The sequence below is a fragment of the Sinocyclocheilus rhinocerous genome, unplaced genomic scaffold, assembly GCF_001515625.1.
Source record: "Sinocyclocheilus rhinocerous isolate Xijiao unplaced genomic scaffold, SAMN03320098_v1.1 scaffold449, whole genome shotgun sequence".
Classification (NCBI taxonomy): Eukaryota; Metazoa; Chordata; class Actinopteri; order Cypriniformes; family Cyprinidae; genus Sinocyclocheilus; species Sinocyclocheilus rhinocerous.
Genome location: NW_015652285.1, coordinates 1,458,004 through 1,479,683, shown reverse-complemented (window position 1 = coordinate 1,479,683; position 21,680 = coordinate 1,458,004). Strand labels below are relative to the sequence as shown.

The window sequence follows — 21,680 nt, the reverse complement described above, 5'->3', positions numbered from 1 at the left end:
GTTCTTGTGGAGGAAAAGCCAAAACCAACAATTCAAGAACCACCAAAGAAAGTGCCAGCTAAACCCCATGAAGCCATAGCAGTTCCAGTGGAAGAACCGCCAAAGAAAGGTATAGACTCACTTTGTTTCTGTTGTATGTGTGTTTCTTTATTAAGTAGCCACATTCTTATAAGGAACACATGACTTACAGTGGCTTTTGTTTATGTCAATGTCTTTGTCCTGCAATATTAATTTTTTTTGTTGTATGTTGCATTGCTTACACGTTATTTTGTGTGGGTTTCTTGTCTACAAGTTTTCATATACCTGTATTTGTTGTGCGATTGTCCATCTTCCATTAAGAAGTGTGTTATATGTGATACTGTGTGTTCTTTCAGTTGTGCCTATGAAAATGACTCTTTAAACCATACGATGCATGTTCTTTAAAGTTCTTGTGGAGGAAAAGAAGCCAGAACCACCAAAGAAATTGCCAGCTAAACCTGATGAAGCCATTTCAGTTCCGGTGGAAGAACCTCCAAAGAAAGGTATAGACTCACCTTTTGATGTAGGGCTATTTTCTGTTGTATGCGTGTTTCTTTTTTAACTAGCCACACTCGTATTAGGAACACATGACTTAGAGTGGCTTTTATGTTAATGTCTTTGTCCTGCAATATTACTGTTTTTTTTGTACTCTCATTATATTTATTATGTACTGTTCATTGTTTATGCTTTATTTGTGTGGGTTTCTTTTCTACAAGCTTTTTATATACCTGTCTTTGTTGTTTGTCCAGCTTCCATTAGGTAGCATGTTATATGTGACACCGTGCGTTCTTTGTCGTGTGTTGTGAAAATGAATCTTTAAACCATACAATGCATGCCCTTTAAAGTTCTTGTGGAGGAAAAGAAGCCAGAACCACCAAAGAAATTGCCAGCTGATGAAGCCATTGCAGTTCCGGTGGAAGAACCTCCAAAGAAAGGTATAGACTCACATTTTGTATGTAAGGCTATTTTCTGTTGTATGTGTGTTTCTTTTTTAACTAGCCACACTCTTATTAGGAACACATGACGGGGCTTTTATGTCAATGTCTTTGTCCTGCATTATTACTGTTGTACTCTTATTGTTATGTACTGTTAATTGCTTATGCTTTATATTGTGTGGGTTTCTTGTCTACAAGTTTTCATATACCTGTCTTTGTTGTCCAGCTTCCATTAAGAAGAGTGTTATATGTGATACTGTGTGTTCTTTCATGTGTGGCTATGGAAATGAACCTTTAAACCATACGATGCATGTTCTTTAAAGTTCTTGTGGAGGAAAAGAAACCAAAACCACCAATTCAAGAACCACCAAAGAAAATGCCAGCTAAACCTGATGAAGCCATTAAAGTTCCAGAGGCAGAACCTCCAAAGAAAGGTATAGACTCACTTTTTGTATGTAGGGCTACTTTATGTTATATGTTTGTTTCTTCGTTAACTTGCCAAACTCTTCTGAGGAACACACGACCTTACTGTGGCTTTTGTTTATGTCATTGTGTTTGTCCTGCAATATTATTGGGTTTCAGTGTATGTTTATTATTGGGTACTGTTCATTGCTTATGTTTTATGTCATGTGGTTTTCTTGTCTAAGGGCTTTTCACATACCCATCTTTATTGTTGCAATTGTCTAGCTTCCATTAGGAAGCGTATTGTATGTGACACTGTGTGTTTTTGATGTGTGCTTATGAAAATGAATCTTTAAACAATACAATGCGTGTCCTTTAAAGTTCTTGTGGAGGAAAAGAAACCAAAACCACCAATTCAAGAACCACCAAAGAAAGTACCATCTAAACCTGAGCAAGTGATTACAGTGGAAGAACCTCCAAAGAAAGGTATAGACATATACTAGGTTTTGTATGTAAGGCTGTTTTCTGTTGTATGTTTGTTTCTTTATTAACTAGCCACACTCTTATGAGGAACACGTGACTTACAGTGGGTTTTGTTTATGTTATTGTCTTTGTCCTGCATTATTATTGGAATTGGGTGTATTCTTATTGGTAGCTTCTACCATATCTTTTACATCCTATGTCTTGGTTTCTTATGTATCTTAAGTCTTATATATTTAAATGATATTTCACTCCTCTTCTCTCACTCTTAAAACAGTGCGATTTGAAGCATTGTTCTTAACTTTAATATTCTTTCTAAGTGCAAGAACCTTCCAAGAAGCCAGAGGCCCCTCCGTTTTTGCCTACACAGAGAGAAGACTTGATTGAGGAAATAGGTTATAAGAAACCAGATGCTGCTGTTCACAAAATAGAAGATAAAGAGAGCAAGGTGCCTCAGAAGCAAGAGACTGTTGCTGGTATCAAAAAGGAAGAGACTGTTCCTATCCCTAAAAAGCAGGAAAATCAAGAGGTACCCCTTCCTTCTAAAAAAGATGAGGCAATTGAACCTAAAAAGAAAGTGGTTCCTCTTCTTCCTAAAAAGGATGAGGCAGTTGAACCTAAAAAGAAAGTGATTCCTCTTCTTCCTAAAAAGGATGAGGCAATTGAACCTAAAAAGAAAGTGGTTCCTCTTCCTCCTAAAAAGGATGAAATTGTACCTCAAATGAAAGAGGTTCCTCTTCCTGCTAAACAAGTTGAGGAAATATTACCTAAAAAGAAAGAGGTTCCTTTTCCTGCTAAACAGGATGAGGAAATATTACCAAAAAAGAAAGAGGTTCCTCTTCCTCCTAAAAAGGATGAGGCAATTGAACCTAAAAAGAAAGTGGTTCCTCTTACTCCTAAAAAGGATGAGGCAGTTGAACCTAAAAAGAAAGTGGTTCCTCTTCCTCCTAAAAAGGATGAAATTGTACCGCAAAAGACAGAGATTCCTAAAAAAGATGTGCCTCAAACTGTACCTCAAAAGAAAGAGGTACTTCCCACACAAATTTCAGAGAAGAAAGAAGAAAAAGAAGTTTTCTTCATGAAAGAAATTACACATCTACAGAAGGAAGTAATAGCTCCTGCACAAATTGTAGAGATGAAAGAAGAAATAGAAGAAATTTTCTTCAGAGAAGAAATTGCACAGAGGGAAGTGTCCCTTAAATCAAAACTGGAAGAGAAAGAAGATATTTTACCTAAAAAGAAGGAAGTAGTTGCTCTCATTAAAAAAGAAGAGGTCGTAATGACACAAAAGAAAGAAGTTCCTCTTCCTGCTAAAAAGGATGAAGAAATTGTACCCCAAAAGAAAGAGGTGACCCCTACAAAAGGTACAATGATCTAGGACAACATCTGATTGTCCGTTCTTCTAATTCTTTACCTTCCTGTCTTAGAAATGACTTTCTTTGAACTTCTTTACTATTTTATTGAACAAATTTCTTTTGTCTGTGTAGTCCCATATATGTTTGTCACTTGTCTCTTGTCCTTCTCTAGTTTGTTCTTATTCTTCTTCATTAACCTCTTACACTCGCTAGAGTGATCTCTTGATCTTATAGATGTGAATCTTACATATTTCATACTCTCTTAAGTTACTTTGGATTCAACAAAATCTACAACAGAAGAGCTGCAAAGAAAGCCGGATACAATTCTTTTTCTACCAAAGAAATATGAGAAGACCGAAGGTACATAAATCAAACACAAATCTTTTTTTCTATTGAACATCATTTTGTCTTCATATTCTGTTACAATCCCATGAAGTATACTAAGTACAGCAATACTTAATGTCTTTCAAGTGGGTGAAACCAAAATCCCAAAAGGTCCAAACTGCTCAAACACCACAAATCACTTAGGGATAAGAGAAGTCACACCCTGTTAAAAGTACAGTTTATGAAATCGCTGTGGGAGAATTTGTGTAAATTTCTTTAAAATATAATTGCTCTTAAATTGAATCTTTCTTATAAAGAACTCAGAGTTGTTTCAAAGCCTGAGACAGTATTAATTTCTCCGTATTCACCACTTACATAAATGATTTCTCAGAAGAAATACACATGCAATTCAGACTGTTTAGTGTTAAGTGTACTCCTTTGGTATATTTAGATTTATGATTAGTCTCTCTTACAAAAGAATTGTCTTTCTATTATTTATCAATCTCATGGTTCCACTGTTGGGTACAAATTCTTCTTCACATTCAAAATCTTCAAGAATCCACTTCTGTCCTGAGGAAGGATGAAGTCACACCATCAGACAGTCAGAAAATTGCAATGAAGTCTCTTCTGATGGAAGAAACTTCAAAAGAGGACGTATCTCATCGAAAAGCTGTATCACAAACAGAAATACTGTATGACAGAAAACATGGCAAAGAAATTGATGATTTACAAATTTCAAAACTGGGGGATTCTTCAAAAGAAAGTATATTGACTTCAGAAGAATTTAGGATGAGTGAAACATGTTCTGGTGATGAACCATCTAGACCTCTTGTAATGACAGGTAAGATAAACATAATATACAGTGCTTAAATTATGATTTTAAAATTGTGACTATATGATCACTGAGAGTTTTAGAGGATTTGTACCTTTTGTAGTCTCTGTAATCAGATAACTGCAATTTCAAAATCATGAAACAAAAAGAGTTGTTTCAAAGACTAAGACAGTATTAATTCTTCCACATTCTACTTTTACAGAAGCTATTTTTAAACAACATTCTTTTGAAGTGCAAGAACCTTCCAAGAAGCCAGATGTTGTTCTGTCATTGGCTACAGAGAAAGGAGATTTAATTGAGGACAAAGGTCATAAGAAACTAGTTGTTGTAGATAGTAAATTAGAAGGTAGAGAAGGCAAAATACCTCAAGAGAGAGAGACAGATGCTGGTCCCAAAAAAGAGGAAACAGCAGACAAAATTCCTAAAAAAGTGACTATTGCCACCCCTAAAAAGAAGGATGAAATTGTACTTCAAATAGAAATGTTTGCTGTCTCTGCTAAAAAGGATGAGGTTCCTCTTCCTCCCAGGACAGATGAAGAATTAGTGGTCCAAAAGAAAGAGGTTCATCTTCCCCATAAAAAGGAAGAGAAAAGTGCACTTCAAGCGATAGAGGTTCCTCTTCCTGCTAAACAGGATGAGGAAATGTTACCTAAAAAGAAAGATTTTCCTCCGAGAAAAGATGAGGAAATTGTATTTGAAAAGAAAGAGATTCTTCTTCCTCCCAGAGAGGTTGATGAAATATTGTCTAAAAATAAAGAGATTTCTGTTCCCCATAAAAAAGAAGAGGAAATTGCACTCAAAAAGAAAGAGGTTCCTCTTCATTCTAAACAGGATGGGGAAATGTTATCTAAAAAGAAAGATGTTTTTCCCAGAAAGGATGATGAAATATTGCATAAAAAGAAAGAAATTGTATCTAAAAAGAAAGGGGCACCTTGTAAAAAGGAAGAAGAAATTGCACTTCAAAAGAAAGAAGGTTCTCTTACTGCTAAATGGGATGAGGAAATTGTGTTTGAAAAGAAAGAGATGGTTCTTCCTCCTAGAAAGGATGAGGAAATCTGGCCTAAAAATAAAAAGATTCCTCCTTCCCATAAAAATGATGAGGAGATTGCACTTCAGAAAAAAGAGCTCCCTCTTCCTGCTAAACAGGAGGAGGAAATGTTACAGAAAAAGAAAGATGTTCCTCCCAGAAAAGATGAGGAAATTGAATTTAAAAAGAAAGAGATGGTTCTTCCTCCCAGAATGGACCAGGGAATACTGCCTGAAAAGAAAGAAGTTGTTCTTTCTCCTAGAAAAGATGAGGATATTGTATCTAAAAAGAAAGAGGTTCCTTTACATTGTAAGGATGAGAAAATTGTAACTCAAAAGAAAGAGGTTCCCGTTCCTCCTAAAAAGGATGAGGAAACCATAACTCAAAATGAAGACATAGCTCCCACACCCACAGCACAAGTAGTAGTTCCACTGAGAAGGAAGCAGGCTGTCAGTGCTCCTAAAACAGAAGAAACTATGCCTCAGAGGACAGAGATAGCCCACACACAAATTTCAATGGAGAATGAAGAAAGTTCACTTAAAAGAAAAGAAGTTACTCCTCGTCTTGATAGGGAAGAAATTCCACACAAGACGGAAGTGTCCTACTTAATTAAACTGGAAGAGAAGGAAGACAATATGCCAAAACAGGAGGTTGTTACAATTCCTAAAACAGAGGAACTTGTGCACCAAAAGAAAAAGGTCATTTCCGAGCATAAACCGCAGGGGAAAGATGATACTCAGCCTAAAAAGAAGGAAATTGTTGCTGTCACTAAAAAAGCAGATGCTATAGTACCTCAAAAGAAAGAGGTTATTCTTCCATCTAAAAAGCTTGAAGAAATTGTTCCTCAAAAGAAAGAGGTGACCCCTACAAAAGGTATAATGATATCAGACAACATCTGGTTGTCTATTTATTTTATTATAAAACGTGGTTTCTTAGAAATTATTTTCTTTGAGCATCAAATCTTTCAATCTTAGAGTGTTTATATGTGATATGTGGTCTTGTGTATCAGTCTTCTTGCAATTACATCAAGTTGGATACTGCCAGAGGAGAATACTTAATACCAAAAAAAAAAAAAATGGGGACAAATTTTTTTCTGACTAACCTCTTCTTTGTCCTGTCTTGAAGTCATAATGTTACGATACCTGATAATTTTCTCTGTTTTGTGTTAGAAACATTTTATATTATGTTTGTGGAGTCTAGTGGTAAAATTACAAAAATTGTGTTTGAGGTTATAATGTACAATTTTATTTGTAATGTAAAGTAGCAGAGCTAAAGAAGAAACCATCTCCAGAGAAGACACCTGTTTCTGTGAAAGAAGTCGCAGCCCCAAAAGGTAGAGAGTACAGTGGGGATTCTTCAACAAACTCTTTTGTCATACTAAATTTTATGTTTCAGTTTGTCATATTATGGTGGTCTCTTTTTGTTGTTAGTCCTGCTTTTGTCAAGTCAAATCTTTAATGTATATCTTGTTGTATTTCATATCTTGTTGTCGAAGGTTTATTATTTTTTCATTATAACTTCATATCTTCTGTCATAATAACACCTTAAAATGTTGAAATGTTACAGTTGAAAAGAAACCATCTCCAGAACCTGAAAGAAAGAAAGAACCTTTGCCAGAGACTGTTTCCCCAACAGGTACTTTTTTTGTTTGTGATATGTTTTGTCTAATAACAATACTTGTTTCTTTAGCACATCCTTACACCAATAGAGCCTTAACACACTGTACATTTGCTGTCATGTGTTTATGTTGTTCTGTATCATTTGTGTGTTGTGTGTCATTGTAACAAAATAGTCTTAATGATTAAAGGTTCATGCTTAGTGAACCACTCTTATTTAGAAAAGTAACTTTATTAGTAGTATTGTCACAATGTTGTGTTGTTAAGCCTCTTAGAGGTGCTGAAAACATGTTCTGTCAAGTCTAAGTTTATGTGAAAGCATGTCATTATTGTTGTTTGCATGAGTGAATTCTTAATATTCTCAAATTTCCACAGCAAATATCTTCCAAACATATTTTCTTCCAATAATTCCTTAAAATATAATCTGTGTATCATTTCATATATTGTTTGTCATGCATGTAATATCTGTGTATCTGTTTCTTAACCTCGATAGAGGTTTAAAAGGTTTTATTCTTTCATTACATTGTGTTATCTTCAATATCTTTCAACTTGAATTGATGTCAAACAACACACTCTATTTTAAGTTAAAGAGGTCGATAAGAAAGCTGAAGATAAACTCATCCCTAAGCCCAAGGAAGAGAAGATAATTCCAACAAAAGGTATTATGGTAACCACAAGTCTGCATCCGTGTACTGTGCTGAAAAGGAATGTCTAGTTTTGAAATCTCATCACGTCTTTGAAATTCCTTTTGAAGTACCTACACCTAAAGAACCAGAGAAGCTAAAGCCTGCTCCAAAGGAAGAACCGGTACCAATCGTCCAAACCGTGGAAGGTACTGAAACTGAAACTCTTCTTCATACTCCCACTGTTTATAAAATATCTTTGGGTAATTATCTTTATTGAAAAAAATGTTGTTAATAACAGGTAGGTCATAATTTCTTAATGTGTTTTCTTAATCTTTTTTCCTAAACTTTTTCTTAACTTTAGTAAGATGTGTGGTAATGTCTGTCATGTTGTCTTGTATGTGCTTCTGATATGTGTAAGCTATTAAGTGATCCTCACAGCATCCCCCATTCCACTTAATGAAAAGACGTGTCTTATTTATCTCTCAGCAGTTTAACTCACAAACAGTTACTCAAAAAAGACAATAAAATATGTATACCAAAACAGATTCACATTACAAATAAAAAATGCCCCAAAGCTTTTTCTGCACATTTCCAATATTTCATTTCGACACATTTCTTTGCACTACATAACAAAATATTGTTATTGTGAATTATTTTAACTATTTGTGACAACTTTTCTAAATCAGATGGTGAAAAGGGACCAGTTTCTGCACCTGCTCCAGGAAAGAAAGGTAAGAAAAAAAAATTAGATTCTTAAAACTTAAAGTCTTTTCTCACAGATGGCAGAGCCATTTCAGATTATATGTTCTCTTCAGTTGTGTTATATGATATTTTTTGGAATTTTGTTATGTGTATTGAAATATATTGAATGTTGTCAGTATCATCTTGTTAGTTTGTCTGTTATTGATTGTGTCCTTTAGTCTTTTGTTATGTTTTGTCTTGAAATAGTTTGTTGTACTGGCAAAAGTATGTCAGTGTGTTAAATGTGCTGTGTTTATGGTTGTTTTTTATGTATCGTTCGCTTTATAATGGCATACATTTCCAAATCTAAAGGAAAAGTTCTTAAAGTGAAGCAAGAAGAGGGAAGATTTGAAATTCCCACCTTAAAGAAACCTACAAGAGTTTCCAAAGATAAAGACGAAGATCAGGAAATGGTAAAACTGAAGAAAGTGCTCAAACCACAAGAGGAGGAATATAAAGAGAGTCCCAAAGTGTATGCTGAGGCTCATACTGAAGTTATGATAACTGAAAGTTATGAGGCAGAAATGCATTTTGAGACTTATGAAGTGACTAAGAGAGTTGAGAAAATCCAACCTGAGGTAGACAAAAAGATGCCTGATGAACCTGAGCAAGCACCACCTCAAATAAAACCAGAAACCGAATTAGAAGAAAAAGCGAAAAAGACACCAATTGGAAAGGTTCCAAAAAAGGATACACCAGAGGAGCCTGGCTTAGCTCTGAAAAAGGTTAAAAAGTTACCAGTAGACACAAAAGAACAAGAATCTGTCAAATTAAAGCCATTTGAGAAACCTGTAAAACCGCCAAGTGAAACCGAAAAAGACACCAAAAAAGAAGAAAAAGGAAGAGAATCTTTAACTTTTGACAGAAGTAGGGAACCAGTTACTTTTCAGAAAGGAGACCGACCTGAAAAGGATGATAAGCCAAAAGAACCCGATGTCCTCACGAAAAAAGAAGTGCCCTCCGTTCCTGACAAAAAGGTGCCTGATGAAGTTGCTGTTAAACCTGTAACCAGACCTCCCAAAGAGGAAGCACCTACAGAGCCTAAAGAGAAATTATTTAAAGGTAAAGGTAAAATTCCATCTAAAGATCAGGAACCTGAGGTGGTTCAACTAAAACCAATTCCGAAGAAACCTTCAGCTGGATCACCAAAAGAAAAGGAGGTTCCAGAGCCAAAAGAACGAAAACCAATTGAGTTGTCACCACTTACTAGGCCACCAAAAGATGAAGTTAAAACAGAACCAAGTATTCCACCAAAAAGAGTTGACAGTCAAGAAACTCCAGATAAAGGTAAAGAGGTTGAGAAGATACCAGCTATTGTACCAGTAGAAGACAAAAAGGCACCGCTTAAAAAGGTTACGCCGGTAAAGAAGGAGATTACACCAAAGGAGGATGAAAAGAAGCCAATAGTCACCAAAAAGGGTATTTTACCCAAAGAGGCTGAGAAGAAAGAAGACATAATTCTAAAACCAGTTGAGCGTGCAAAGAGTGCAGTAGAGCCTGAAAAGATTCCTTCGCCTAAGGTTGAGAAACCAAAACCAACTGAACCAGTCTCAGTGGAGAGGAAGCCTAGTGAGGATTTAGCAAAGAAGCCAAAGAAAGTTTCACCCAAAGACTCGATTGAAGCTGTTATTTTGAAGAAAGTACCTCAGAAGGTTTCACCTAAGGAGGACAAATCTGAAGAAACTCCTCAGATCCCTGAAAAAGAGGAGATTCCAGTCAAAAAGGAACTGTCTCCTGGAGCTGTAGAGTTAAGAAAAGTGTCAACTCAGTTTGAAGAAGAACTGTTTGAAGAAGAGGTTGAGGTTGAATTTGAAGCGGAATATGAAGATGAAGAAGAAGCATGGGGATGGGAGGTTGCTTCTCGAGAGAGTTATGGCTCAGAAGGCTCTGAAGAAAGGTATTTGGAGGAAGGGGCACTTGAGACTCCTGGGATGCCAGGGGGTAGACGAGGTGAGAGGGTGGCTGTGAACTACACCAAAGAATGCCTCATTTTCCATGCTATGGAAACATCTCCCTGTTGTTATTTATTTTCACCCCAGATAATTTCCATGTCTACATCCATGTCCATCCACATAAACTGCTAAATCTTGTCTTCCTCCTTCTTCATCTTCTTCAATCTTCATTGTGGCATGTGTGTTGTATTTTAATGTCTTTTCATCTTGTTTGTTGTTTATCTGTGTGTCTTCATTGATCTACGGAATATAACCACTGGTGGAAAGAATGGTCATTGCGTTGGGATTGTAATTTGTCATCTAACTTCTCATTAATTGGCAGCATGATTCTATCATCTTCATGACTCTTCATTCCCATGTTTAATATTTACCTTTTGTCTCTAAGTGTTTTTTCTTCAGTACTGGACATTTTAATTTAACTTAAAATATATTTTCCATTTCCATGAATTGGAAATAATAGATTTTTGTTTGTTCAGAGGGAAAGCCTAAAGAGGAAGCTGGAAGGGGCAGAGGCTTAAGACGTAAGTTTATTTATTAAATTATTTTGATGATTTTTTTCCCTCAGCCATTTTAAGCTTTGCTTTATACATTAGTCATGACAGCTCAGCAACAAATATATGTATATCAGTATGTAATGTGCTTACTATTTGCAGAAGTAGTAGTTCCATTTAAACCTCTTTTTGCATTACAGCAAGACAAACTCCATCTCCTGGTGATGCTGGAAGGGGTAGAGGGCTGAAGCCTGGTGCTGGTGGTGATAAGCCTCCAGGAGAATCACCATTTGGTGCCCAGCTCAAAGCCGTCCCCTTGAATTTTGTGAAGGAGCTCAAAGATATTGTGTTGCAGGAGGCGGAGTCCATTGGCTCCTCTGCTGTATTTGAGTGCCAGATCTCTCCATCTACTGCTATCACCACCTGGATGAAAGATGGAAGCAATCTAAGGGAGAGTCCAAAGCACAAATTCACATCTGATGGCAAAGACCGCAAACTGGCCATCATTGATGTACAGCTTTCAGACACTGGGGAGTACACATGTGTTGCAAAGCTTGGCAAAAATGAGAAGACCTCAACAGCTAAACTTATTGTTGAAGGTAGTGCATTGATTATGAGTAAAAACTGTGAATATACAAGCTTAGTCTTATACGAATATATATTCAAAAAATACTACCCAATGAATTGAGATGTCCTTCTGTTTGTTTTTTGTTTTTTCGTTTTGATAGAGTTACCAGTGAAGTTCACAAAGAATCTGGAGGAGGAAATGTCTGTGATTAAGGGACAGCCAATGTACTTAACCTGCGAGTTGAGCAAAGACAGGGATGTTGTCTGGAAGAAGGACGGAAAAGAACTCAAGCAAATTGCTGGCAAAATTCAAATCAGTGTTATTGGATTGCAGCGCTCTGTGACAATCCAAGACACAAATGACGATGATGCCGGTGTTTACACTTGCGAGTGCGAGGACATCAAGACACAAGCCAATGTGAAAGTCATTGGTATGCATATGGAAAATATTCATGGTTATTTATATTAGTTCTTTACCAAAACATAACTAAACAAAATATCTACCTTTGCAGAAATAATCAGAGATTGGTTAACAAAACCTTTGAGGGACCAGCATGTGAAACCAAAGGCTACTGCCACATTCAAGTGCGAACTGTACAAGGATACTCCTAACTGGAAGTGGTTCAAGGGAGATGAAGAAATTCCCACTGACCCTACAAATAAGACTGAGGTGAAAAAGGATGGAAAAGATATCACGCTTACAATCAAGAATGCTCAACCTGGTGATGTTGGAGAATATGCCATAGAAGTTGAGGGCCGCAGATATGCAGCAAAACTCACTCTTGGAGGTGTGTTAGGCAGCCTTAGCATTTATTACCTTACTGCTAAAGGTTGTTTTTGTATTTCCCTAAATACTATTTTTGTCTTTCATAAATATAGAGCGTGAAGCTGAGATCTTGAAGCCTCTTGCTAGTGTGGAGGTGGTTGAGAAAGAGGAGGCCAGCTTTGATACTGAAATGTCAGAAGATGATGTGCCTGGAGAATGGAAACTTAGAGGGCAGGTTCTGACAAGATCACCGGTAAGATTGTATATAGTTGAAAAAATGCATTATTTTATATAGGCTATTTTACTTTTTTTTTTTTTTATTCCCAGACGTTTGATTTTATTTAATTTTTTTTTTTTATATTGGTTTTTTTTTTTTTTTTTTTTTAATTCCCAGACGTGTGATATCAGAGCTGAAGGAAATAAGAGATTCCTTACATTGAAAAATGTTCAACTTGACCAGGCTGGAGAAGTCTCCTACCAAGCTTTGAATGCTATCACTACTGCAATGTTAACGGTCAAAGGTATGTCGTTGATGAGCCAAAAATGCATGCTGAAACAAGAAATGCAGTATTTATAAGCTAAATAGGGTGAAAAATAACTTGTGATAACTGTTATTCACACCCATAGAAATTGAAATGGACTTCACAGTCCCATTGAAGGATGTTACTGTGCATGAAAAGAAACAGGCAAAGTTTGAATGCACGATCACAAAAGATGTGCCTAAAGTCATGTGGTTGAGAGGATCTGATATTATAACACCAGACCAAAAATATGATATCATTGATGATGGAAAGAAACACATGTTGGTCATAAACCACTGTGAATTTGAGGATGAGGGAGAATATACTATTGAGGTGTTGGGTAAAACATCAACAGCCAAACTGACAGTTGAGGGTAAGTTTTCAAGCTATGTTTCAGTCGTCATGGGGTCCTTTGAAAACTGTGTTTTGTTCACAAAATCACCAAGCTAAAATGGTTTTTAAACACATTATAGGTATGCGGCTGAAATTCATCTCACCGATATCGGATCAAACTGTTAAGGAAGGTAAAACAGCTCGGTTTGAGCTTGAACTGTCCCATGACAATGTACCAGTGACATGGTACAAAAATGAAACAAAACTGCATCCGAGCAGAACTGTACTTACGCATGTTGATGGAAAGAAACATATATTAGAAATCAAGAATGTCACTCTAGATGATACTTGCCAAATAAAAGCAGAGGCTAAAGGATTATCAACAACAGCAAACCTGACGGTGCTAGGTAACTTATTATTATTATTATTATTATTATTATTATTATTATTTTGATGATAATGATGGTGGTAGTGGTGGTGGTAAGATAAGTGGTCCTGAAATCTGTAATCTAGTGAACATCAGTTTTTTGGTATACAAGCTGTTTCATCTCACAAACTGTACATTATAGGTTCGCTAAACTTAATTTTTTTTACATTTTAATATAGAGGGAGATGCCTACTTCACAGTTAAACTGCAAGATTACACTGCAGTTGAGAAAGACGAGGTCAATCTTGACTGCGAGCTCAGCAAAGATGTTCCTGTGAAGTGGTTCCACAATGAGACTGAAATTAAAGCCTCCAAGATGGTTACCATGAAAGCTGATGGCAAACGAAGAATCCTGAACATCAAGAAAGTTGAGGAAAAAGAAAAAGGATTATATGTTTGTGACTGTGGAACGGACAAGACTTCGGCCACGATGAACATTGAAGGTCAGTGATCAAGGTTATGCCCATGGAATGTAAATGCAGATTTTTTTTCCCAGAGTGCCCTACACACCTGCACGCAATCTTTCAGCAGTTACAGGTTTAAATAATTAATTCAGGGTTTAATTAATTTCAGCTCGTGACATCAAAGTGGTACGACCAATGTATGGTGTTGAGCTGTTCGATGGTGAGACAGCTCGTTTTGAGGTGGAAATTTCTGAAGATGATGTCCATGGCCAGTGGAAGCTGCAAGGAGAAATCATCTCCCCATCACCTGTAAGGCTACTAAAACTATTTGAAATGGTTACAAATGTAACTTTTGTATGAATGGCATAACTGTATTTTTGTCTTTGTGGCAACAGGATGTTGAAATCATTGAGGATGGCGCAAAGCACATCTTAACTTTGTACAACTGTAAAGTGTCCCAGTCTGGAGAGGTTTCATTCCAGGGTGCCAATGCAAAATGCTCTGCCAATCTAAAAGTGAAAGGTATTTTATGACTAAATTTTACTTTAAATCCACTGTTTGATTCTAGAGATTCTGAGTGATTCTTAAAACCTTTTTGGCATCTGACCACTTCCTCATCTGAATAAAAGTGTGGAATAACTGACTCCTCACTTGTGGGGGAAACTAGCTTAAAGCAATTAGACTCTATATATATATATATATATTGAGTATTTTATGTTATTTGAGTTGGTGGATTGTTTGTGTATTATTTAAAAGGGATGTTCTTTATGTATTTTTGCAGAGCTTCCCATTACTTTTGTAACACCTCTGGCTGATGTGCATGTATATGAGAAAGATGATGCAAGGTTTGAGTGTGAGATCTCAAGACAACCAAAGAGCTTCCGTTGGTTGAAAGGATCTCAGGAGATTACAACTGATGATAAATTTGAGGTACTTCAGGAGGGCAAAAGACACATTCTGGTGGTCAGATCTGCTGCCTATGAGGATGAGGCTAAGTATATGTTTGAGGCTGAGGACAAGAGAACATCTGCCAAACTTGTTATCCAGGGTAAGGGGGAGAAAATAAATACATTATTTTAAAAATATGTTTGTTTCGTAAACTTTTAAATACAACTGCTGCCAGATTGAATCATGTGCTTGCATTTTTCCCCAGGCATCCGTCTTGAGTTTGTCAGACCCATTAAAGATGTCACCGTTAAAGAGCGTGAGACTGCAGAATTCAGCATTGAGCTCTCTCATGAAAAGGTTCAAGTCACCTGGTACAAGAATGACATGCGTTTGCATCCAAGTAAAGTGGTACACATGTCCGAGGATGGCAAAACCCATACTCTGTCCTTCAAAGAGGTGTCTATTGATGACACTTCTCTAATTAAAGCTGAGGCCCTTGGGAAAACCTGTGAGGCAATGCTCACTGTACTTGGTAGGTGTTTAAATATATTGTAGACACACTTAAAGGATCATACAGATAAATATTGAATGCTGAATTGTACTGATAAACATTAAATTAAACTTAAAACCCTCTTGTTTATCAACAGAGGGAGAACCTTACTTTACTACCAAGTTGCAGGACTACACTGCAGTTGAGAAGGATGAGGTTGTCCTGATGTGTGAAGTGAGCAAATCATCTGCTCAGGTGAAATGGTTCAAAGACGGCAAGGAGATCACTCCCTCTAAGAACGTCCTCATCAAGGCTGATGGAAAGAAACTTATCTTGACAGTGAAGAAGGCAGAGAAGGCCAACATTGGTGAATATGTATGTGACTGCGGCTCTGACAAAACAGCAGCCAAGCTTAACATTGAAGGTATGTATTTTTTATGTATTTTATGTTTGTTTTATTAATCCATATATCGATTAATAGATTAAAATTGATAAAATTACTATGAACTCGTATAACTTTACCTTTCCTCTCCTGTTCTTTGCAGAGCGCGATATTAAAATTGCCCGTCCACTGTACAGTGTGGAGGTCACAGAGACAGAGACTGCTCGCTTTGAGACAGAAATCACTGAGGAGGATGTTCATGGTAACTGGAAACTCAAAGGAGAGGCCCTGCACCAGTCACCGGTAATTTATGTTGCTCCTAAACACCAAATATAACTTACAGATGCTTTTTGAACATTTTAATGTTTATCAAATTTAAAATAAGATTTTTAAAAAATTCTAAAATTCTGAATTGTATTAAATGGAATAGTTCACATAATAAATGCTAATTCTGTCATCATAAAAACAGAAATTTTGGATAAAAAAAAATATCTATATCTTTGAAGTAGTAAGTAGTAATTGTGCACTATGTGTAACAAAAAGCTTGAAATTTAAACAAAAAAATAAAGTCATTTGTGGCTTAGAACGGTTACATTTGGGGTGAACTGTTCCTTTAAGAGCTTACTATTGTGCTAAATTGTGCAATTTTTTTCAGAATTACGGTGAATAGTTCTCTGTGCTGACATATTCTCATATTTTCATATCATATTTTTCATTTCATTTATTAGGACTGTGAAATTAAGGAGGAAGGCACGAAGCACATGCTTATCCTTTACAATGTTCGCATGGATATGGCTGGTGGTGTGGACTTCAGTGCTGCTAATGCTAAATCAAGTGCTCAGCTCAGAGTTAAAGGTGAGAATGATGAATAGGATGCCTTCTTGCATATTTTGGACAAGCCAGAGAAATTATATCTCTCTGGACATACCAGAAACAATTAGTATTGTGTAACAAAGGCAGCTGATATGTGTTGCTTTGAAACAAAGTGTGTGAACTAAAGGAAATTAAATTAGTCACTGCAGTTTATGATTAGCTCATAAATTATTCTGACAGATGCCATGTAGTGATAACAGGGTGTGAAAAGTATTTATTATGGCAGGGATTAATGTGTTAGAGACAGGTTTGGCAGCCAATCAATTGATTTTTTTTATTTTTTTTTTTAGCTTTTTAATATTCTTGCTTTAGAAACAAGCAGATACACTATTATGACATGCAACCCTCAAGCATGATGTGGGATTTTTTTTTTATTTATTTAGTTTTTTCATTTTATAAATTAAGTAACACTTAAGTAACATTCTCCTTTTCCTGGAGAAGTCCAGCAGGTTGATTGACAGTAACAGATTTCCTAGCAGGATGTCATAACAGGGGTGGGCTAGTGGCCAATCAGATGTTGCGGTTATTTTAGAAGCTGCATTCCATATGTAGAGAGTCTCTGTCAGTGATTGGCAGAGGCTTAACAGACCTACCTCCAAATGTTTTTTCTGACCATATACATCTTAAGGAAACGCAATATGCAAATGAAGTAGGCCCCCAACACAAGTCCCTGTCTTGCTGGATTCCACTTGTCCTGGAGGCTTACGAGCTCCAGAGCAGTGGCCTGTTGTCAGCGGGAAAGCGCTATGAGAATTTGTAGTTAAAGGATTACGAGTGTCTCTTGGGTCTTGGAGGTGACTAACAATGTCTTCTCCTGAATCCAAAGCACGAGTGATAGGCCTCTTGAGGTCTCTCAAGGATGTAACAGTGACAGCGGGAGAGACAGCAACCTTTGACTGCGAACTGTCTTATGAGGGCATACCTGTGGAATGGTTCCTAGGGGGTACAAAGCTGGAACCAAGTGACAGAGTAAGTGTGCATGTTGTCCAGTGTAAATTTAAAATGTCATTTGTGGTTTCTGGGAAATTTATAAAGAATTAACTGTTGGTGTCACTATTTTGTATACACTAATTGAATCAATAAATTTAGATGATCACTAAACTGTTGTAAAATGTAGTAAACTGTTTTTTAACATCTAGGATTACACGTTTGGAATATTTAACAACTGCTAAACAACTATTTAGCTTTTTTCTACATATTGCATGCTAGTTCTTTACATCTGTCAGTTAAATGCTTTCCTCATATAAGGACCTGGGGATCAGGATACCAGTTGAGCATTTGATCTGGGTTTTAAGATAACACACAGGGCTATTCTGCTCTGCAAGCGTTCCTCTGGTTATTTTTAACTGCTTCAAGACTCTATGTGCAATGGCAGGTGGCAAGAGGCCTTTTTTACAGACATAGCTTGTATTTACATGTAGCTATGTATGTATGTATTTATTTATTTATGCATTTTGTTAGAAGCATTTAAATGTGTTTGTCATATAATTTGCAGTGTGTGCGAGTTAGGCCTTCAGTCATGGCTTTGGATTTTATGTATTTTACATGATACTTTTATTAAACTGAGTGCCGTGTAGCAAATGGGTTTAGTAAAAGGCCACACATTTTGGTGACAACAGCTGTTCAAGTTCTGTTTGTATTCCTGATATGTTTGTGTGAGGACTTGATTCTTCGAACAGAGATTACAAACAAGTTGAAAAAAGCACTAATGAACCATAATTCAGTTTTATTATGTTTTTTAACAGTTTTGATTATTTTTGGACAGATTTTATTTATTTTTTGCTAGCTTCTGCATTATATTCAGGAACGTGTTCAATGTTGGGTTTACAGATATACATATATTTCATTTTATTGATTATTATTATTATTATTATATAAAGACATTATAATGTTGTTTAACAACATGACATTTCTCATTCATAAGTGAATTTTTTTGGAAATGGAACTGAAAAATTAAAACAAAAAAAATCATGTTATGTTAATTTGTAATTTTTTCAGCCTGTTTTATTTTTATTTTTATTTTGATTGATGATTTAAGGAAGATATTAATTGTAAGCAAATCATATACAACTGTTTTCAATCTGTTCATATAGCTTTATTTGTTACACAAGTTACACAAGCCAAATGAGTCTAAACTGGCTTCCAGGGCACTAGTTGGGACAGAGGAAGCAGAGGTGTGAAAATGAGAACAGTTCCTAGTGCTCAGCTGTTGATGTCTATTGCAGAGGGGCAGTAAATAGCCTCCCCCACCCTTGACATGGCAAGTGTGCTTGATTTATCAATTGGTTTGAATTGCACAGGTGGTGCACCGTTCAGAAGGCAGAACTCACACGCTGACCCTTAGGGATGTGAAACTGACAGAGGCAGGAGAAGTAAAACTCACTGCAAAGGACTTCGTGACACAGGCTCAACTCATTGTAAATGGTGGGTGCCATTTGTTCACAAATGCAGATTTAATTTAATTGCTGGTAATTATTAGTGCTCTTATTGGAGCTCAGGTGATTGTCAAAAACATTTTAAATGTCTGTGCTAAGAAAGTGATATTTACTGTTTAAAAGAAAAACATTATATCATTAGTCTGTCTTCAAATATCATCATAGGAAATGATAATATTGTTAAAAAGTGAATTTGCAATAAAACAAATACATTTGTTGCACAGAACCTCCGGTTGAATTCACCAAACCTCTGGAGGACCAGACTGTAGAAGAGGAAGCCACCGCTGAACTAGAGTGTGAAGTCTCCAAAGAGAAAGCAGAGGTCAGGTGGTTTAGAGATGGACAAGAAATTCGCAAAACCAAGAAATATGACATGGTTGCTGATGGCCGTAAAAGAAAACTACTTATCCATGACTGCACACTTGATGACTCAAGGACATATACCTGCGATGCTAAACAGTTCAAGACTTCAGCCTTCTTAAATGTTGAACGTAAGTCAACCAGAATGAAAAGGCAAAAGCAAAGAATTTAAATAGTACTTGCAATGAAAAAATAAAAGACTGAATATGATTGCCTTTTGATCTTCAGCTCCACATGTTGAGTTCTCAAAGCCACTCCATGATGTTGAGGTCAAAGAGAAGGAATCTGCCAGATTTGAATGCGAAGTGTCTCGTGAAAGTGCTAAGGTTTGTTGTCTACCATTCAGTTAATCTTTTTTTAATTGACATTTAAATGTATATCTATATAATTCATAGGTAAGATGTTAGACATTAGACATGTTGTGTAATTGTCTGACTTTTTGAAAATGATCACTGTGAGTTCATTCATCAATATATTCCATTGTTCTCTTTGAATAGGTTCGCTGGTTCAAAGATGGTAATGAAATCAGAAAAGGCAAGAAATATGAGATCATTTCTGAAGGAGTCAAACGTATTCTCATCATAAGCAAGTCTGTCTTTGATGACGAAGCAGAATATGAATGTGATGCCAGGACTTCCAAAACCTCTGGAATGCTGACTGTCATTGGTAAATTATTCTGTTCATTTTTAGTCTAAACAGGCTTCAACAACTTGCTTTGAACAGTATACTGATTTGCATGACTTTTTCTGACCACAGAGGAGGAGACTAGATTCACAAAGAACTTGGCTAATGTTGAAGGCACTGAAACCGACAGTGTTAAACTGATTTGTGAAGTCTCCAAACCCAGTGCAGAGGTTACATGGTACAAGGGTGACCAAGAGTTGCCTGAAGTTGGTAGATATGAGCATATTGCAGATGGCAAAAAGAGAATCCTAATTATTAAGGGCCTCCGTATGGATGATGCCGGAGAGTACCACTGCAAACTGCCCACCTCACAAACCACAGGGAACCTAAGGATTAATGGTGAGACTGTCTTGTCCTTGAAATTTTACTTCATACCTTGTATTTCATACCTTGTTTATATAAACTTGCTCCATGCTTGTGATTGACCTAATACTGTAACTATTTTTTTTTTTACTTTAGAACTTGCCGCTGAGTTCATTGCAAGGCCTCAAAACCAGGAGGTGGTTGAAGGTGAAAAGGCAGAATTTGTGTGCTCTGTCTCCAAAGACACATATGAAGTGAAATGGCTCAAAGGAGATAAGGAACTTCAATCAGATGACAAATATGACATAATTTCTGAGGGCAAAAAGAGAGTTCTTGTTGTCAAAAATTGTGAACTCAAGGATGAAGGTGGCTTTGTAGTCCTCATTGGAACCACAAGAGCCTCAGCTGATCTGATTGTGCTTGGTATGTATAGTATGTTTTTTTGTATATTTTTGAAAAATTATGATATAAATATGAAAATTTGATGATTTTTCTTTCTTTTTTTTTGTTTTACAGAAAAGCTTAGGATTATCACTCCTCTAAGAGACATAAAGGCAAATGAAGGACAAGAGACTGTCCTCAATTGTGAAGTTAACACTGAGGGGGCCAAAGCCAAATGGCTGAAGAATAATGAGACTTTATTTGAAAGTAGCAAGTTCATCATGGTCCAGAAGGACAATGTATTCTCTCTGAGGATCAAAGACACTCAAAAATCAGATGAGGCCAACTACACCATTACACTGACTAACCAACGTGGTGAACACGCAAAGAGCTCTGCCAACATTACTGTGCAAGGTATGACACGCACTGATATGCTTTATTTTTTATAGCAATTCTTGCAAGAAAATAGTTTATATATATTTCAAAGCAAGCGTGTTTATATAAAAGGGAATCTCTCGTGAACCGTCTGCCATGAAAATGAACATGAATTTCCTATTGAATGGGCATTTAGTGGACCGTTTTGTATTAGTTTAACAGTAAATGAAAAAAAAATAAACATTTAAAGATTATACAGAGACGCCAACGGAAATTAGTATTATGTTTATGAATGTATGACCACAAATATTTACGTATACATGCTTACAAACATTTGCTTATATTGTAACCGGTTGACCAGACCGAAATTTCTTTCACTATTTGTGTTATACTTTGGAAAAATATTTATGTTTGTACCCATGAAGTTGTTTGTTTGTTATTGTGTTAACCCCTTAACTGTCACCCCCCATTTTTTAAAATAGGCATGAAAGTGCACTGTCCAAACTTAAATTGTTGTAATTTATGAACACTTTGGAATACAGACCTAAGGTTGGTCTCTTTTTAAAGAAGAAAAGATTATTGCAAAAGTGGAATTTTTTCAAAAAATTCAAGTATCAAAAAGTTATAGAAGTTTAAATGTACTGTAAAGAAAATGCACTATACTCATTTTATTTTATATATAATAAATATTT

At 36.2% G+C, this 21,680-nt stretch overlaps 1 protein-coding gene across 1 annotated transcript in view; it reads left to right on the top strand.

Annotated features, from left to right (window-relative positions):
* The window catches only part of ttn.2 (titin, tandem duplicate 2), a 163,180-nt gene that overhangs the window by 56,980 nt on the left and 84,520 nt on the right, over positions 1-21,680 (top strand). Inside the window, exons 48-82 of the mRNA XM_016520236.1 lie at positions 2-109; positions 426-521; positions 864-953; positions 1,277-1,387; positions 1,737-1,841; positions 6,635-6,706; positions 6,940-7,008; positions 7,574-7,648; positions 7,744-7,821; positions 8,302-8,346; positions 8,669-10,306; positions 10,785-10,829; positions 11,000-11,398; positions 11,528-11,797; positions 11,879-12,154; positions 12,246-12,385; positions 12,527-12,653; positions 12,760-13,026; positions 13,127-13,393; positions 13,593-13,856; positions 13,987-14,126; positions 14,213-14,339; positions 14,599-14,865; positions 14,971-15,237; positions 15,353-15,619; positions 15,741-15,880; positions 16,306-16,432; positions 17,277-17,419; positions 18,751-18,874; positions 19,110-19,376; positions 19,474-19,571; positions 19,743-19,911; positions 20,002-20,268; positions 20,389-20,655; positions 20,749-21,027. Of these exons, the coding sequence (XP_016375722.1) occupies positions 2-109; positions 426-521; positions 864-953; positions 1,277-1,387; positions 1,737-1,841; positions 6,635-6,706; positions 6,940-7,008; positions 7,574-7,648; positions 7,744-7,821; positions 8,302-8,346; positions 8,669-10,306; positions 10,785-10,829; positions 11,000-11,398; positions 11,528-11,797; positions 11,879-12,154; positions 12,246-12,385; positions 12,527-12,653; positions 12,760-13,026; positions 13,127-13,393; positions 13,593-13,856; positions 13,987-14,126; positions 14,213-14,339; positions 14,599-14,865; positions 14,971-15,237; positions 15,353-15,619; positions 15,741-15,880; positions 16,306-16,432; positions 17,277-17,419; positions 18,751-18,874; positions 19,110-19,376; positions 19,474-19,571; positions 19,743-19,911; positions 20,002-20,268; positions 20,389-20,655; positions 20,749-21,027 (7,491 nt within the window). The remainder of the gene's footprint in view (position 1; positions 110-425; positions 522-863; positions 954-1,276; positions 1,388-1,736; positions 1,842-6,634; positions 6,707-6,939; positions 7,009-7,573; positions 7,649-7,743; positions 7,822-8,301; positions 8,347-8,668; positions 10,307-10,784; positions 10,830-10,999; positions 11,399-11,527; positions 11,798-11,878; positions 12,155-12,245; positions 12,386-12,526; positions 12,654-12,759; positions 13,027-13,126; positions 13,394-13,592; positions 13,857-13,986; positions 14,127-14,212; positions 14,340-14,598; positions 14,866-14,970; positions 15,238-15,352; positions 15,620-15,740; positions 15,881-16,305; positions 16,433-17,276; positions 17,420-18,750; positions 18,875-19,109; positions 19,377-19,473; positions 19,572-19,742; positions 19,912-20,001; positions 20,269-20,388; positions 20,656-20,748; positions 21,028-21,680) is intronic.